This window comes from Brassica rapa, chromosome A08 (assembly GCF_000309985.2).
Source record: "Brassica rapa cultivar Chiifu-401-42 chromosome A08, CAAS_Brap_v3.01, whole genome shotgun sequence".
Classification (NCBI taxonomy): Eukaryota; Viridiplantae; Streptophyta; class Magnoliopsida; order Brassicales; family Brassicaceae; genus Brassica; species Brassica rapa.
Genome location: NC_024802.2, coordinates 20,108,776 through 20,127,270, shown reverse-complemented (window position 1 = coordinate 20,127,270; position 18,495 = coordinate 20,108,776). Strand labels below are relative to the sequence as shown.

General features: G+C 38.9%; 6 protein-coding genes across 8 annotated transcripts; 3 read left to right on the top strand and 3 right to left on the bottom strand.

The window, feature by feature from the left end:
* Positions 1–24: 24 nt before the first annotated feature.
* On the bottom strand, positions 25–2,095 carry LOC103835940 (transcription factor GTE5, chloroplastic). Its single transcript, XM_009112137.3, has 4 exons — positions 700–2,095; positions 567–612; positions 384–485; positions 25–293 (listed from the first exon to the last, which is right to left on the bottom strand). Exons 1-4 carry the CDS (start codon positions 1,822–1,824, stop codon positions 244–246), a joined length of 1,323 nt encoding a protein of 440 aa, XP_009110385.1. The 5' UTR covers positions 1,825–2,095; the 3' UTR covers positions 25–243.
* Positions 2,096–2,519: 424 nt separating this feature from the next.
* LOC103836280 (glutathione S-transferase T3-like) lies at positions 2,520–3,332 on the top strand. The gene has a single exon (XM_009112522.2). It carries the CDS (start codon positions 2,520–2,522, stop codon positions 3,330–3,332), a length of 813 nt encoding a protein of 270 aa, XP_009110770.2.
* Positions 3,333–3,926: 594 nt separating this feature from the next.
* Positions 3,927–5,430, top strand: LOC103836279 (putative nuclease HARBI1). Its single transcript, XM_009112521.3, has one exon. It carries the CDS (start codon positions 4,107–4,109, stop codon positions 5,385–5,387), a length of 1,281 nt encoding a protein of 426 aa, XP_009110769.2. The 5' UTR covers positions 3,927–4,106; the 3' UTR covers positions 5,388–5,430.
* A 143-nt stretch (positions 5,431–5,573) lies between these two features.
* LOC103835939 lies at positions 5,574–8,193 on the bottom strand. The gene is made up of 6 exons (XM_009112136.3): positions 7,607–8,193; positions 6,818–7,035; positions 6,508–6,742; positions 6,328–6,413; positions 6,159–6,250; positions 5,574–6,062 (listed from the first exon to the last, which is right to left on the bottom strand). Exons 1-6 carry the CDS (start codon positions 7,697–7,699, stop codon positions 5,791–5,793), a joined length of 996 nt encoding a protein of 331 aa, XP_009110384.1. The 5' UTR covers positions 7,700–8,193; the 3' UTR covers positions 5,574–5,790.
* A 2,277-nt stretch (positions 8,194–10,470) lies between these two features.
* On the top strand, positions 10,471–13,890 carry LOC103835938 (ABC transporter G family member 11). The gene is made up of 10 exons (XM_009112135.3): positions 10,471–11,209; positions 11,380–11,669; positions 11,754–11,925; positions 12,003–12,125; positions 12,198–12,326; positions 12,394–12,588; positions 12,675–12,761; positions 12,837–13,109; positions 13,199–13,306; positions 13,381–13,890. Exons 1-10 carry the CDS (start codon positions 10,826–10,828, stop codon positions 13,732–13,734), a joined length of 2,115 nt encoding a protein of 704 aa, XP_009110383.1. The 5' UTR covers positions 10,471–10,825; the 3' UTR covers positions 13,735–13,890.
* Positions 13,891–15,719: 1,829 nt separating this feature from the next.
* On the bottom strand, positions 15,720–18,387 carry LOC103835936 (putative F-box/kelch-repeat protein At5g03000). 3 transcript variants are annotated; one of them, XM_033277299.1, is made up of 5 exons: positions 17,872–18,387; positions 16,896–17,823; positions 16,322–16,510; positions 15,795–16,160; positions 15,720–15,755 (listed from the first exon to the last, which is right to left on the bottom strand). In XM_033277299.1, exons 1-4 carry the CDS (start codon positions 18,138–18,140, stop codon positions 16,119–16,121), a joined length of 1,428 nt encoding a protein of 475 aa, XP_033133190.1. In that variant the 5' UTR covers positions 18,141–18,387; the 3' UTR covers positions 15,720–15,755; positions 15,795–16,118. The 3 variants fall into 3 exon arrangements, with proteins under 3 accessions (XP_033133190.1, XP_009110381.2, XP_009110382.1); XM_009112133.3 differs by having other exon boundaries at positions 16,896–18,387; XM_009112134.2 differs by lacking the exons at positions 15,720–15,755; positions 15,795–16,160; positions 16,322–16,510 and adding an exon at positions 16,718–16,773 and having other exon boundaries at positions 16,896–18,387.
* Between the last annotated feature and the right edge of the window lie 108 nt (positions 18,388–18,495).

The window sequence follows — 18,495 nt, the reverse complement described above, 5'->3', positions numbered from 1 at the left end:
GGATTGCTTCAGTTAAGAGGCAAGTAAGCAATCAAGTTTATTAGATCAATGATGAGAGACAGTGACATCTAAAAGTTGTTCATTTCTTCTGTACAGTAACAAAAACCTAATACAGAAAACAAACAATCCAGACTGGTAAAAGTCATCAACGTAGAAAAAAATCTAAGTGTGCTATTGAAAGAAATGGGTAACAACATGACAACACTGACTCTAAAGCTAGACACTTTTTAAACTTCTCAGGTGCTAGTTACCCGTATCTGATCCACGTCCGGAGGAGCTGTCACTGTCAGAATCTGCAAATCAATTTAAAAAGAGCAATGTGACTATGTGAGTCATGATATGCTGATAAGGTGAAAGAGCTGACAAAAGTTTTTAACACTTACCACTAGAGCCAGAGCCTGTGTCACTGCTAGAACTATTAGAACTACTTGATCCACCTGGGTTGTTTTCTTGCCGACCAGGAGATGACATGCGAATTGCTTTTCCTGGTTACAATAATCATTATTCCATGTGTAATTAGATACTAGTTAGTAATTACATCCGACATTGTGAGCTAAAAACCTCACCTGATTCATTAGCTCTCGATGTTTCAGTGCCAGTTGCTAGAATGGTCTGAAAGCAAAGAAGCAACAATGATATTAGCCTAAACCATTAAGATCAAAAAGACCTGAAACAATTACCCAAGGAAGAGAAGCTTACAGGTTCTTGGATACTATTGTGAACAGATTCAGCATCTCTCTCCGAACCAAACCCCTGATCCTCCTTTTTATTGCTCAACCCCTCCTTATACCCAATCACAAATCTATAAAGCTCCCAAAGCGTTTGGATGTCAACACTGTCAATATCAAGCTCAATCTCATCATCTTGCTGAGAGAGCTCCGGATTACTCTTCTTGATAATCTGAACAACCGTCTCTAGTTTATCATAAGGCAAGTCCTGAAGCTCTTCACTGAGTCTCCGCTTCTCATCCATCGTCAAGTCCCTAACATCAACAGGCGCCTCCTCTTCCTCCTCTTCAGGCTTCTCGAGGGCACTAGTAGTCACAGTTTCAGGCTCCACAGGCGTCGTCATAGACTCTTCTGCTCTCTCCAAAGTCCTCTCTTCAACCACTGCAGGCGGAAGCAGCGGAGGAGGAGGAGCTGGCAACGCCTCCACAACAGGAGGAGAGAACAACGCAACGTCGCGAGTCGGTTTAACCTTCCTATGGAGATTATCAAACTGAACCTCAATAGAAACCCACTTCTCTTCAAACATGTTCAACAGAAACTTAGCCATACTATGCACCTCATGCCCAACAGGGTTATACAATATCGCATTATTAAAAGTAAGCCTCACATCTTCCGCAAAATCAAGCGGAGACTCATACAAACCACCTCCTAGCTTAGCCTTCACAGTCCCCAAATCCATAGGCTCCTTAACAATACTATGATAATCATGCAAGCCGAGTCCTTTAGCATCCACAGGAACATTAAACACCCACCCATCCTTATGCTTCATCAGCTTAGTAAGCAGAGCGTTGCAGCTCTTGAGAATCTGAGCAGTACCTTTCTTGTTACCTGTTTGTTTCATCTTCTTACTCTGAGGCTGGGGATCGAACCGCGTCATCAAGCTCCTAACTTCGTCTAGCTCAGCCGTTAGTTTCCGTTTCAAGTTCCGAACTTCGAGCTTGGAGATTGAGCTCAAGCTGACCTTGAGCATCGGGTAGTCGTCGTCCTCCGAGGGGAGTGGGACCGATCGGTTGGGTCTGGGGCCCGCCATTGGTTTGGATCGGTTCTGGTGGTTCTTCTTCTTCGAAGCTCCTCCACCTCCGTGATCAGAAGACATTCCGATTAGGGTTTCTCTAGGGTTTTGAGGTCGGAGGAGTGAGATTGACGCCGAATCGAAGATTGATTTGAGATTGAAAGAGAGGAGCTTTAGCACCCAAATCGCTATTGATTTTGCAGGAAGACGAAAACCCTAGGGGGGAAGAGAGTCACAGGCAGCTCGCGAGGATTGCGTGAGCTCACGCGCTTGATGGCACGCGGTTTATCGCCCCCGAGATATAAGCGGAAATAAACACATGTCTAAATGGCAAAAGGAAGCTAAAATTGAATGGGAAGCTCGAAGCTGTATGATTTATCCTAATTTTTATTCATAATTAAGTGGGGAAAATAGATTATTAAAAATAAAAAATATTTATAGTGCCAGTAATAAAACTTCATTACAAAAGTGGCTAAATCTCTCTTCAGATTTTTATGTATCACTAATTAAATCTCTTAAAATTTCAAGATATCAATTAATTTAAATATAATTATTTATTTTTGGTTAAAGTGAGATACATAAGTTTAAGAACCCTATAAATGAGGTTGGTCTAAACAGATAGGGAATAAAACACATGGGACACAACTGGGTCTTAGGTTGATTTGATTGGTGTTTAATAGAACTAGTTAGCTTCCCAACTGCAACTTTAAATGTTTCTTAGTTTAAGCTCCCCTACTTAAGTTAGCTACCACAATTCTGAGTTAGACAAATCTGAAAACATGGCTGCGAACAATACAAGTTATGTTAACCTCCTGTTTAGTCAATCTCAGTCCCCAGTAGACCTTGATTCACCCGAACCTTTTTGGTTCGGGACCCAAGGTCCTGATGCGTCTCCTACTGTCGAATCTGCTGTGGACTCTCCTGTTAGGAAGGAGAGGAGGCCTTGGTCTACTAAGGAGGACAAAATCCTAATCGGAGCTTGGCTTAACACGAGTAAGGATGCGGTGGTGAGCAATGAGCAGAAAGCTGCTAGGTTCTGGAGCCGCATTGTTGACTACTACAACAAAAGCCCTCAACTGGTGGGAACAGTGCCTAGAGAGCTTGGTCAGTGCAAGCAGAGGTGGGCTCGGATTAACGAGCAAGTGTGCAAGTTCGTAGGCTGCTATGACACAGCACTGAGGGAGCAGAGTAGTGGGCAAAACGATGATGATGTCATGATAGCTGCTTTGGATAACTTCTCCAATCAGTACTCGGTCAAGTTTAGCATGGAACATGCCTGGAGAGAGTTGAGGCATGACCAGAAATGGTCCTCTACCTATTTGGCTAAGGGAAGTGGGAAGGAAAAGCGCAAAGGGGTGGAGGTTGTTAGAGAAGAAGAAGTGGTTAGACCCGTGGGGGTCAAGGCAGCTAAAGCTGCTACGAAGAAGAAGAAGAGTGTTGCAGAAGAGTCCTTGTCACAAATACAAGTCATAATGGAAATGAAAGATAAACTCTCTAAGCAGAAGTTGCTTGACCGTCTACTCGCCAAAAAAGACCCTCTTACTGAGATGGAAAAAGCTCTTCAGCTGAAACTTATGTCTAATATGTTATGAGTGTAGGTAGTAACATGTCGAGTAGTTAGCTGTTACAAGTAATTTTTTCATGTTTGTTGTTTACTAACGCTTGTCTTATTTGTTTTAGCAGGTGTAGAAGTCACGGGAGTGTCTGTCTGGAGTAGTCAGAGTCTGTTGGTCTTTATCGCAGTCACGGGAGTTTGAAGTTTGTCACGGGTGTGGAGGAAGTCACGGGTGTCAAGTTTCACTTGTATAAGTGCAGCTGTTTTATCGTTTTAGTTTATTTCTTGTATGCAACTTTGTTCTCTTTCCCTACTTAGTACTTGTAATGTATATCAAATTCTGAATGCTTCTCTTTCAATCAAACAAACTCTTCTCTATTAACTCTTTCAATCTCTTTAAACTTCTTGGTTCAAGCAAAATAGCACAGGTAGAAAGGTGAGAAGGTAAAATCGTCTCTTTAAACGTCTTGGTTCAAGCAAATTTCATTTTATTCTGAGTTTCCATAATATTGAATACAAATAATCATCAACATTTGGTTAATCGAATACAAATCATCAACGTTTTATTTTGATCTATACTTAGTTTCCATTAGATTGAATACAAATCATCAACGTTTGTTAATTATTATCTATGAATTTAAACATGTTTAGTTTGAATTTTTAATTATCTATGAAGCAATATGCAAAATTCAAAGGAATCAAAGTAAGGATTATTAAAAAATATCATGTTTTGTTTCTACTAAAATTTTAATTTTTATTTCTTTCTTTCAGTTAAACAAACCATAATTTTTTTCCAGGAGATACTAAAAAAATGTCATCATCGTCATCCGATGAAGTTGAAGAAAGATTGGACGAAATTATCGACGATATCATAGATGAAACCTACATCAACATTTTGGAATCCCAACCCTCTAAGCCGAAGAAACGCGCTTATATAGAACGAGACCGCGAAATCGGACACAACCGATTATGGAATGATTACTTCAGTGAAGATGCGACATTTCCGCCGTATTTATTCAGACGCCGTTTTCGTATGAACAAAGAATTATTCTTGCGTATTGTCCATCGCCTCTCAGAACACGTTCCATTCTTTCAACAAAGAAGAGATGCCACGGGGAGGTTTGGTCTTTCACCACTACAAAAATGTACAGCCGCCATTCGTCTCCTTGCTTATGGTTCTGCAGCTGACGCGGTTGATGAATATCTCAGAGTTGGTGAAAGCACGGCCATTTCGTGTTTAAAGCATTTTAATGAAGGAATAATTCAGTTATTTGGTAATGAGTATCTACGAAGACCGACAGAAGAGGATCTTCAGCGACTACTCCATATTGGAGAGATACGCGGGTTTCCGGGGATGGTAGGAAGCATCGACTGTATGCATTGGAGGTGGAAAAATTGCCCAACGGCTTGGAAAGGACAGTACACCCGGGGATCAACAAAACCGTCAATTGTGTTAGAGGCAGTAGCTTCACAAGATCTTTGGATATGGCACGCTTTCTTCGGTCTACCAGGTACCTTAAACGATATTAATGTCCTCGATCGGTCTCCTGTTTTTGATGACATTATTCAAGGTCGGGCTCCGAGGGTAGAGTACGTGGTCAACGGACACATGTATAATTTGGCGTACTACCTCACGGACGGTATTTATCCAAACTGGTCAACATTTATCCAATCTATCTCACTACCTCAAGGTCCAAAAGCAGAGTTATTTGCTAAACTTCAAGAATCAACCCGGAAAGATGTGGAGCGGGCTTTTGGAGTTTTACAAGCTCGATTTGCGATTGTGAAAAACCCAGCTCTTTCATGGGATCAGCAACAGATAGGGATGACAACGAGAGCATGTATCATACTGCACAATATGATAGTCGAAAATGAACGAGATGGATACGGCACTCAGTACGATCCATCTGAATTTGAAGAAGAAGATGTAGCCAGCAGTTCACGGGTGCATAAGTCTCGTGGTACCGACATCCCTCCAAGCATCAATGAAATGCGTGCCACTCGGATTCAGATTCGCGAGTCGGAAATACATCATCAATTGAAGAATGATTTAATTGAGAATATTTGGAACAAATTTGGAGATGAAAATTAATAATTATTGTCATTTTATATGTTTAATCATGTAATAAATAAATATTAAAAAAAAATTATCTTATTTCCCATGTTTTAAAATTTATTAATTTTTTATTCTTAAGGATTCCATTCATGGTAACACTATTGGACATACAAATTTCATTAGAATCCTTAACTTAAAAAAAAAAAAAATAGTATAATACACTTAAGGACTCCAATGGTGGGAACACCATTGGAGATGCTCTAAGTATCATTCCCAGAGTCTCTTACAACAGAAACCATCGATGTACACTCGAAAAAACAAAACCCAAGTTATTTATTTTCCATGGGTACAACATTAGGAAAAGAAACCTCTACATTGACGAGTTTGCTATATATACACGAGAAAACAACTAGAATCAGAATATTATTGTTATTTGGACCTACAAGCTCTTGTTCATAGAGAAAAAGGTGTAGTCATGGTGATCATGAACGTTAAGCTGCTTCATCCATGACTCCGCTGCACTTCCAAGATAAATTAGCCGTTCTTGGTCACAAGATTCTTGATTCCCCCACAAACCTCCATGCAGCTTGTAAGTAACTAAACCAAAAGGAGCCAAAGGAAGTCTCTTCGTCACCACTGGTTCATCATCACAAGGCACTGCTTCTTCTTCCATGGTTTTGTTATTCTCATTATCACCCTCAACCAAATCACCTAATGAAATCGAACATCAAAAGCTAGATGTTTCAACATTTTGTACCAAGATACATGTCTTTTAAGCTAAGAATTTCATTACAATATAGTATATACCTTGTAAGGCCGAAGAAAGTGTATGATAACTCAAGAAACACGTTGTTAAGTCTTGATCAGTCATCCGAGATGGAATATGGTATATAGGGTACCTATACCAGTAACAAAAATTCAGGACTTTATCATCATCAAGGCTCAAGGCCCAAAAACACTTGCACTTGATACTTACCAAGCAATGGCCATCCAACTTGCTGGAGACAAATCAACACTCCTTAGAGTCATAAGTCCTGGATACTTCTCAGCCAATTCGTTAACCTAAAACAAAACAAAACAAAACAAGAGAGATTTTGTCTAAGTTGTTAGGTTGGTTAAGCACAATAAAGAACATATGATCACTAGAAATGAAGACCTTGGTGGTAAGAGGAACTCGCAAGTTCGGTTTAGCTGATTCAAAGTACTGAAACTCAACGTAACCGAGCTTATCTTGCATTGGAGAAGAAATGCCATCGAGTTCATAAGCTGAATCATCAGAAACAGAGTCCCATACTTTGCTAGAACCACTGCTCATAGACCTTGAAAACTTCTCAGTCTCACTATCATCACTCCAACATTCACTCTCACAATCAACCACCTCGCTTTGGTTCCTGAAGCAAACCTAGGTTATTCACTCGTCAAAACTAGTAACTCATAAAACACTCTTGTCGTTCCCCACCATTTACCTGGAAATGGCTGGAGCTTTGCTAGTATAGATTTGAATGGCGGATAGATATGGAACATAGTATTGCATAACGGATTCGCCATTGTTCAAATCAACCTTTGATCCAAGTCCATACGTACTTAGCTCATCAAAACAGTCCCAAAGATCACTAAGCTTGAAATACTCAGTTTCATCTTTGCTCTCTTGTGTCCATAAACTATTCAAATCACTCTCGGAGCTCTGTAAATCAACAACAAAATGATCAAACTTCTACTAGTAGCTTATCAACAGTTCAATCCTTCCATGTGTTTAGTGATAATGCTAATTTTTTTTTGTTAATAATGCTAATTATTATACCCACTACGAAGCATTGTATTTCAACAAAAGTATTTAATAATACCACATGTTATTTGTCACAAATTTAATGACAATTATTGCTGAAAGAGACAGTCGGCTAATGATATAGAGATGAACAAGACACATTCAGAGTATTTACCTACGCATCTTGAATATTCAAACCAGTTTCAGTATAAAATATTTTTTAATCTTTTATTATTATATAGTATCGCTTTCAATACACGATTTGCTGTCGCTAGTTTCCACGTGGAGAAAGAAAACTACACTAAGCGCCATGAATACCTCTTTTTTGTGAAAATAAAATATTATTTTTTAAATACAAGAATTCAATTGTGTAAAAAGTATAGTTGAAAACATGAGGATATATTGTGCACAAAAAATAAAAATAAACATGAGAATATGCTTTAAGGGGATTCTCTAAAGGTTATAGTGGAAATGGAAACATGACTTGTACCTGTGATAGAGAGAAAGAAGGGGGCTTTGGAGTAATTCCTCCAATAAGCCTCTCCAGGTTTGATCTTGCTTCCGACGATGATGACCACCACATTGTCTCTCTCGGCCTCTCTGTTTTAGATTATGATATTGAGTTTTAAACTTTTTCAGAATCTAGAAGCTAAGAAAATTTGTAAGATCCCTCCAACCAACAAACATAGATTTTCTTGTTCCTTGAAATTTTGAAAAAGCTAAATACCAGAACGGCCTAGAAAGAAGAAAATAAAACAGAAACTAGTTACAGAAACTAGTTACAGAAACAACTGCTTGAACAAACAACCAAACAAATTGTCTATGGACAATCTTTGTAAAAAAAAGGAAGAAAGAAGTTGTAGCAGAGTGAAGGTTTTGGAATATGGTTTGCTTCTATTTAATGAAAAAAATGAAAGGAAGAAAACAAACACGACCAAAAGCTTCTCTCTCCCTTTCACGCTTATCTTACCTAATAATCTATTTTAATTTGTTTGCCATTTACCTTTTAATTATCAGCAGCTTTTTGTTGTTGATTTATCTCTTTCCCCTATCTCATTTTAGGTATATTCTCTTTTCTTAAAAAAAAAAGACAAAAACAAAATATATTATCTTTGGTTTTGCTATAAAATTACTCCATTCGTTTCATAAAAATTTACATTTTTTAAAAAATATTTTTTTTTCAAAAAATATTTTTTTTATCTTTTCAATGTATTATTTAGTGAAAATTTGTAAATTTCAAAAAAGTTAATGGTGTTTATTGGATTTCTATTGGCTAAAAATTATGAAAAATTATTATTCACAAAAAATAATATATTTACAATCAATTTTTAATGTGTTTTTTTAATATGCGTAAAAAATCTAAAATATGTATCTTTTTGAAACAAAGGAAATATTTTTTTTGTCAACTGCTATAAAATTATCTTTCGAAGACTATTTTTGCTGAATTAAAATATCGAAGTTACAATATTTTACTTAATAATAGTATTTTTTTAAAAAAAATTTACAAATTAAATCTACTATGGCACTTCACATACTATAAAAATAGAAGCGTATTAGTGTGGTGTTTCTTAGATAAAATGATTTACGTATTCCTGAATATATCCAATTTATTAGTGATATACATGAGCCAAAAAGTTCTATAAGAACTTTGAATAACTTAAGTATTTCTGAATATCCAATATATGAACATGATAATTAGATCTAAGTTCAAAAAAAAAAACATGATAATTAGATGATATCATAATACCAACATTGATGAACAAGCTCTCTTATCTAACTTCCATAAGAATAGTTAATAGTCTCTGACAATTATATTAAAAAGACAATTAGATTAATATTTTACTATCGTGCGTTACGTTACGTGAACTGTGAGCTTAAAGTCGTTGCACAATGCGAACATCATTTATAGTTGACAAAACCAAAGAGTGTGTGATGTAGCGTAGTGGAAGTGAAGACAGTAATAATGGTCTATCTTATCGCCACGTGTCGAGAAAACTGCGTCGCACTATCGCGGTTTCTGTTTTGTATTCTTCCTTTATCTTTGTCTTTTCTTTTGTTTACTTTGAGTCTTTGAGTCTCCCACGTGAAGGTGGTGGTTCCATTAGATTGAGTCACGTGTTCGGTTTTTCTTTTTGTCGTCTTCCTCATTTTCTGTACTGTTTCTATTAGTCCGTTTAGTTATCCTTGGGCCATATTGGGCCAAGCTAATTTTGTCACACTTTTTTATCCCAATAGAATATTTTATACAATAACCAATATAACTTTCATTCAACGTCTTAGCCCAATATGAATATTTGGAAAACAAAAACTATATATTTTGTGTTTTAAATTATATGAAAAGGAAATTCATTGAAATATGAATCTGATTTCTCTTAAAATAATATATTTAACACTACCAGAGGAATTAAACTGTTTATCAAAACTATCACATACCCCCATAGTAAAAAGGTTATTTGTAAAAATTGTTAGATTTAACAAGAAAAGTTATATATATTGTATAATATCTAGTCAAGTGAAACCCAAGATAAACTATCTTTTGAATTTTATACCAATTTGTTAACATATTATAAACCCAAAATACAAAACTTATCAATGTTTGGTTTCCAGTAATTATTTTTACTTCGTTATTTTATTGAATTGATCATTAATGACACCTGGACGTACATAGAATGTCACTAAGGGTCCTTATTAACAAAACAAGTACCAACAAATCAACAATTGACTCGTACTCTTTTCTAATATTTCGGCACTTTTCTGTCAAACAATATTTCTGCATTTTATTTCTATATACATGTTTTTCATTTGATTTCTTGTATTCCTACTTCCACACCTACATTTTTAGCAGGATGATGAAAGCCGCAGTAAGTACTCCATAATCATGAGGGTAGTCACTGTCAATTAAACCAACAGGCAACAAGCCAACAACCTTTGCAAGATGATTAAAGATTAATCTTTCTAACCATTTCCATTACCATTAAATAAGATATAAAACCATGTTTACTCATCTAAACAAATACTTCATCCGTTTCAAAATATTACATATTTTGGATTTTTCACACATTTTAATAAAACACACTAAATTTACATAATTTGTGATTATTTTTTTTATAATAAAAATTCAATAAGTACAATTAAGTTTTTGAAGTTTACAATTAATTAATAAAATATTCATTGAAAAAGTAAAAAATAAATCTTTTTAAAACAAATTTATTCTCTTGAATATGTAAATTTATGAAACGGAAAGACTATATTTCTAAAACCAAAAAATTATAAAATTTGGGCCGGTCTATTGATACTTAATGCAACCATCCATCGACTATCCGACTACATTAAATGCTGCAACAATTGGAAAATTCACCACATCTTTCTCTATCTTCATTTTTTCATTCAATCCTTCTCCCAACCATCTATTTGCTGTCTTCATAACTATCTCGTTTCTTGTTGTTCAGATCAAGAAAGTTTTGTTAAAAACAAATAAATAAAAAAGAAGAACAAGTGTTTGGTCTGTTTCAGTCTTTGGAGTTCATGAGAATAGAAACGAGTCCAAGTTTGTTATTCATGCAACTTTCCCACGACTCTGTTACACTAAGCTCTCTTCTCCTGAACTTCTCCTACTTAATCTGATAACTATACTTTTTATTCAAAGTTCACACCTTTTCCATTTTCTAGACAAAACCCACTTTTCAGTTTCCTCTGTTTTGGTTACTTAATGGAGATAGAAGCAAGCAGACAACAAACCACCGTACCGGTTCCGGCCACCGGAGGGAATTTTCCGGTAGGTGGGTTAAGTCCTTTGAGTGAAGCTATATGGAGAGAAAAGGCTCCAACGGAGTTCGTCGGAGATGTGTCGGCGAGGCTGACGTGGCAAGATCTGACGGTGATGGTGACTATGGGAGATGGTGAGACTCAAAACGTTCTCGAAGTTCTTACCGGTTACGCGGAACCGGGAACTCTCACGGCTCTCATGGGCCCTTCCGGCTCCGGAAAATCCACTATGCTCGACGCTCTTTCTAGCCGCCTCGCCGCAAACGCGTTCCTCTCCGGCACCGTTCTTCTTAACGGCCACAAAACCAAACTCTCCTTTGGAACAGCTGTTAGTAATCTCTTAACTTCATATAAAAAGTCTTAACAGTTGGTCAACTTAAGTCCTATTTTAAAACTTTATATAAATAAAAAGGCTACAAATATAAGAATGTTTTTGGAGTTTGGATCTTAGCTATTTATATTGTGTGTGTTTTCTCTGAATCTGATCATTATTTACAGGCTTATGTGACACAAGACGATAACTTGATTGGCACGTTAACTGTGAGAGAGACTATTTGGTATTCAGCAAGAGTTCGTCTTCCTGACAAGATGTTGCGGTCGGACAAACGTGCCTTAGTGGAGAGGACAATCATAGAGATGGGTCTTCAGGACTGTGCAGATACTGTTATAGGAAACTGGCATTTACGTGGGATTAGTGGTGGAGAGAAGAGAAGAGTTAGTATTGCTCTTGAGATTCTCATGAGACCTCGTTTACTCTTTCTTGATGAGCCAACAAGTGGTCTTGACAGGTAAAAGGTTTCAAACAATGTTCTGTTTTAGGGTTATACAAAACTAGTTTTAACCTAACTGCTTGTTTTTTTTTCTCTGTGCAGTGCTTCTGCTTTCTTTGTTACTCAGACATTACGTGCGCTGTCACGAGATGGAAGGACGGTGATTGCATCGATCCATCAACCGAGTAGTGAGGTTTTCGAGTTGTTTGATCGGTTGTATCTTCTCTCTGGTGGCAAAACTGTTTACTTTGGTCAAGCTTCTGAAGCTTATGAGGCAAGTAACAGCTAAAGCAATCCATCTCTGAAGAAAATCTTTAAAACTAATCCATGTTTTTGGTTTTATGAATGCAGTTCTTTGCACAAGCTGGGTTTCCATGTCCTGCTTTAAGGAACCCTTCTGATCATTTCCTGAGATGTGTTAACTCAGACTTTGACAAAGTTAGAGCCACTTTGAAAGGTTCTATGAAGCTAAGGGTACTGAACATTAACTTCTTTCAATTTTCTTGAATTCTTATTTGATGATAAACTTGTTATTCTACTTCTCAGTTTGAAGCAAGCGATGATCCACTAGAGAAGATTACCACAACAGAAGCTATTAGAGTCTTGGTTGACTATTACCACACTTCTGACTACTATTATACTACAAAGGCTAAGGTTGAAGAGATATCACAATATGTAAGTACTCTTTGTTTCTTTTCTAGAAATTTTTGTTGGTCTCTTTTAACCCGTTTCAACACTACAGAAAGGGACTATTCTTGACTCTGGAGGCAGCCAAGCTAGTTTCCTTCTACAGACCTACACTTTAACCAAACGATCATTCATCAACATGTCAAGAGACTTTGGATACTACTGGCTCAGACTTCTTATTTACATCTTGGTCACTTTCTGCATTGGAACTATCTATTGGAAAGTTGGGACTAGCTACAGCGCCATCCTGGTAATTAATTTGCTAAGATCATATATTGAGGAGCAAACTCAAACTTTGAGATGATGTCTTTATAATCTAACCTCTGACTATATCAGGCACGAGGTTCATGTGCGTCTTTCGTCTTTGGTTTTGTAACGTTCATGTCTATTGGTGGGTTTCCTTCTTTTGTTGAAGACATGAAGGTTAGTTATTACCCCATCACCATGCAGGTCTCTTGCATGAACCAAAGTGTTTTGTTAAACTGAAACTATTTGCAGGTGTTCCAAAGAGAGAGACTTAACGGTCACTATGGAGTAGCTGCGTTTGTGATAGCCAACACATTAGCCGCAACACCGTTCTTGATCATCATAACTTTCATCTCCGGGACAATTTGTTACTTCATGGTGGGTCTGCATCCAGGATTCACTCACTATCTCTTCTTTGTTCTCTGCCTCTATGCAAGTGTCACCGTTGTGGAGAGCTTGATGATGGCGATAGCTAGTATTGTTCCCAACTTCCTCATGGGTATCATCATTGGAGCTGGTATTCAGGTGCTTCCACGTTCACTTTCATCATATGTATCTTATAAAAGTAGAAGAGAAGCTCTTCTTGAATCTGCTCCGTTGTACTTTTGTTTCAGGGGATCTTCATGCTGGTTTCTGGATTCTTCAGGCTACCAAATGACATCCCAAAAATTTTCTGGCGTTATCCAATGTCATACATTAGCTTCCACTTCTGGGCGTTACAAGTAATGACATTGAAACGTTACATATCAGCTCAATCATCATGTGACCATAACCGTTTGTTTTGCTTGATGTTCAGGGTCAATACCAGAATGATCTGAGAGGCTTGATGTTTGACAGCCAAGGTAGTGCTTTCAAGATTCCAGGTGAATACGTTCTTGAGAACGTCTTCCAAATCAACTTGCACCGATCAAAATGGATTAACCTCAGTGTGATTCTCAGCATGATCATCATCTACCGCATCATTTTCTTCATCATGATTAAGACCAACGAGGATGTAACTCCTTGGGTTAGAGGCTACGTAGCAAGAAGAAGGATGAAGCAGAAGAATGGTACTCAGAACACGACAGTTGCACCAGATGGTCTTACACAGTCTCCTTCTCTGAGAAACTATATTGCTACACGAACCAATGGTGGAGCTCGCAGATGGTAGAGTTTATGAGTTTTTCAAAGTGTTTGACTACACACTTCAAGAAAGTTTCACTTGGCATGCAATACCAAATCACAATGTAACTTGAGCGAAAAGAAATTTGTGTGTGTTAGCTATAGAAATTTGTCTAAGATAATTACTTATAAATTTATTTTTCTACTCGGTAGTAACAAGAACCATCTTGCTGCATCACAGTTTAGCATTGTGCCGCAACTACATCAATTTTTTTTGGTAAAATGCTCCCCTACTTTCAAGAGTTAAGTCCGTTGAGTGAAGCTATATGGAGAAAAGAAGCTCCAACGGAGTTCGTCGGAGATGTGTCTGCGAGGCTTACGTGGCAAGATCTGACGGTGATGGTGACTATGGGAGATGGTGAGACTCGAAACGTTCTTGAAGGTCTCACCGGTTACGCCGAACCGGGAACTCTTACGGCTCTCATGGGCCCTTCGACGCTCTTGCTAGCCGCCTAGCCGCAAACGCGTTCCTCTCCGGCACCGTTCTTCTTAACGGCCACAAAACCAAACTCTCCTTTGGAACAGCTGTTAGTAACGTATACACATCCTTTTAACTTGATAGAAAAAGTCAACAGTTGGTCAACTTTATAAAATTAAGTACCTATTGTTCAACTTATATAAATAAAAAGGTCACAAGTTACAACTTTATAACTTGTCTTGGATCTTAGCTATTTATACAGTGTGTTTTCTTCTCTGAATCTGGTTATTTTTTACAGGCTTATGTGACACAAGACGATAACTTGATTGGCACGTTAACTGTGGAGAAACTATTTGGTATTCAGCAAGAGTTCGACTTGCTGACAAGATGTTGCGGAGATATCACAATACGTAAGTACTCTTTGTTCTGTTCTAGAGGTTTTATTGGTCTATTTTAACCCATTTCAACGCTACAGAAAGGGACTATTCTTGACTCTGGATACTACTGGCTCAGACTTCTTATTTACCTCTTGGTCACATTCTGCATTGGAACCATCTATGATGGTATGTCAAGGCTCATAGAAGAAAACAAAGGTATATGTCTGCAACCGAAGCCTCGTCCCAAGATCTTGAAGCACAGGAAGAAACATTTGGGATGGTTAGTGATGCAACTAAACGCTATACTCGTCTTCGGAACTGTCTTCTTGCGTAGAAACCCGACTGCCAAAGTATGGGGTTTGATCTATCTGGTTTGCCTTCATCGACTGCCAATAATGTTGCTCTTAGAGAATTTTAGTAATAATTCCTTCAATAACTTTTTCGTTAGATATAAACCCCTTTCATAAGACCCACAACACGTGATATACTCGTGTTTGGTTAGTCACTGACTCGTCAGATCCGTGCGAAGCACGGGAGAGATACCAATAGTTTCTTAACCGCCAGTATATAATAACACAGATCCATTACTACGTACAGAGAGAGACTTCTTCTATCAACCATGGATGAACGAGACCTTGCCGAGAAAGCAAGATTTCTCTATCTTTAAGCTTCTTTCAGCAAATCTTTTGCAAACGCCGTAATCGACTTAATGAGTTCTTCATCATCACCCTGCAACGCGGCCTCGAGCGTAACCCTAACATGGTCAATGGCAACTTGAGCATTCACAAGATTCTGTAGTGTCAGAGCGGCTTCGTCCCTCGTGGAAAGCCCGTTTACTCCGAATTCAATGTCGATGACATCACCACCGGCGGCTCCTGCGGCTCCAGGTACGGCTTGGACATCGATCATGGCTACGTCTCCTCCAGCTGCTCGACGACGGCTACGCCTCCAGCACCGATAATGGCTCCACTGCCTTCAACCTCTGGGTCTTCGTCGAGTTCTTGAACGCTCTACGCGTCGAAGTCTGACAACTCGGGGTTGACTGTCAGATCTTTACTGCTGCAGATGCTGAGCCGAATCAAGAGGAGCATGCGGAAGAAGCCGACGAGGTCACTGAGTAGAACGCTCTCGTTCAAGAACTCGACGAAGACCCTGAGGTTGAAGGCGGTGGAGTCATTATCGGTGCTGGAGGCGTAGCCGTCGTCGACAACGCAGCTGGAGGAGGCGTAGCCATGATTGATGTCCAAGCCGTACCTGGAGCCGCGGGAGCCGCCGGTGGTGATGTCGTCGACATTGAATTCGGAGTAAACGAGCTTTCCACGAGGGACGAAGCCGCTCTGACACTACAGAATCTTGTGAATGCTCAAGTTGCCATTGACCATGCTAGGGTTACGCTCGAGGCCGCGTTGCAGGGTGACGATGAAGAACTCATCAAGTCGATTACGGCGTCTGCAAAAGATTTGCTGAAACGAGCTTAAACAAGGCTCTTGTCTTTTTAGCTTTAACTCTTATCTGGTCGAATCCTCTTTTGAACCACGTTTTAAAGGCCTAGACGGTGTCTCCTTCCATCCAGTCGTCTTAGTCATCCATACCGATACCACATTCTAATCCAGCACTCACCTAGAACAATAATAACCAGAGAGAAGTTTATATTGACGAAGCAACAAAGTCTAAAAGTACAAATTTGGACTGGATTTGGAACGTATCTTAGGGTGTAAGATGGACGTTGATGGTTTATGATCACTCTTAACATAAAAATTGTGGGTTAGGAAAACGTTTACCTCTTTCACATTTTCTTTAACTCGCTTAAGAGAATCAAGGACACCGACATGTACAGTCTTACCCTTCCGGATCACCCTGATACCACAATCTTTGACAAACTTCCCTTCGTTCACCATGCATCCAGCCACACGACCGCTTCCACTGCTGAAAGTAGCTCGAACTTCTGCTGAGCCAATTGGTATTTGTTCCTATCAATGGCCACATGAATCTTCAGTTTTCAAAATCTCCATATAAATCTCTCCCCCACGAGTTCTCTTTCTCAAGACGTAGAAGAGACCAAAGGCTCTTTCAACTTTTCTCTTAACATTGGGACTCTCCGATGTATGACGATAAAAATAGGATGATGGTGAAGGGGGCCTCTTATCATTAAAGGCCACAAGAAAAAAGGAAAAAAAAAAAGAGCAAACAGTTACACTAGCACGAAATTAGCAAATCTTGGGGAGATACAAAACTGCAGAATACACAAATGTGAAGTAAATGAACTATTAGAACCGGAAAATCAAATTCAAAATTAACAGAAGATAAAAAAAAAAACAAGTAGGTTCAGAGAGTGACAGAAACAGAATGCAAAACCTTGTAGTGGTTTGGCCAAGGTTCAAAGGTCATGACAACACTAGACCACTCAGTTTTGCCCCAAATCTCATCGCCTTGGCGTCTCTCCAAGGAAATCTCCGCACACCAAATCTCAAGACTATCCATCGACAAGTGATCCCAGAAGAGCACAATGTTGCCACCACCAGAGTTGATCAGTCTGGCACCTGGAATTAAATCTTCCAACTCTCCGATTCTACCAAGCTTGCTCTTCTTATTTGGAGGATGTCCATTCCTGATCTTAGTTTGTTCCCAACGATGTAGGATCTGGTCACCAACGTGGACAACTCTTGAAAGCAAGAGACTCGTTTTCAGAGAGGAGCCTAAACCCTTGACCTCCTTTGTATTCATCATCTCCTCACCACGAAGCAAATCCAACTCATCCGGCTCACACCAAAACACAGTCCCGTTTCTACTAAGACAATAAATCAAGTTATCAACCATACACCAATCCCTTCGGCTTCCTTTCTGTTCACCACGGTTCCCACTTCCCCATTTACCTTCCCTCGGCGAGTAGTAATAGGTTCTATCCATTCCATCCACCGCGTAAACCTTATGATCCCTCACAAAACTGTCGTGGATATTCTTATTGTTGACTTTCGGCATCGGCAAAGTATCCCAAGTCTGAGTCTTCGGGTCGAACACTTGTCCCCAATGATCATCGACGACATCATATCCTCCGAACACGTAAATCTTCCCGTCTACAACGCCAGCTGCCCCGTAGGCTCGACCTACTCCCATGGAAGGGACACGTCGCCAAGTGTGAGTCCGACAATCCAATAGCCATACATTCCCAGTGCGCTTCTCCTCTCCCTTTGTAATAATAAATCCACCGATTACGTAAATCCCCCAGTCCAGAACCACCACTGAGGATCCTTCCAGAGGGAGAGCGGAGGAGGAGGAGGAAGGGATTGGAATCAGACCAGACGAGGTTTCGCTACGGCGGAGGATATACCAGCCTAGTGTCGGGTCGGGACCTGGGGTTCGTACGCATACGTAGATGTGTGTTTCGGTGCGACCAATCAGCGATCGGATCTTGTAGAGATCAGGCGACGCTACTAGAGAGCGATAGCTCTTGGAGGCCAAAGATAAGGTCGCGAGATCTGATCTCGAGACTCTAGCCACGCAGTTCAGAACCAAATCATCTGTCAAGCACGATTCCAGAGACCGTTCTGCCTCTTCCTTCCTCTTCTTCGCACGGGGTTGCTCTTCTTCGGAATTGAACATCGGACAAGACCAACAAACACAATTTCTCAAGACTTTTATGTTATGCAATATGTTTTTGTTTATTCTTTCTCGGTTCTATTTGTTAATCCTTATATATATATACAAAAAAATTTACCATATGAAAAACATCCGAAAAATACTAAGTTCAATGAATAAAGGAAAACTATTAAAATTTAGGGTAATTTAAGTGAATATACAAATATTGAGTGGTAATTAGAAACTTTCCATATTTTGAAAGTAATTGCAAAAAAATAGCTTGTAGTTAGATAAAGATAATATTTAGTAAGATATCATGTCAGGAGTGTATTAGGAGTACGATGACTTGTATGCTTATGTATGATAGGAAATTTGATTT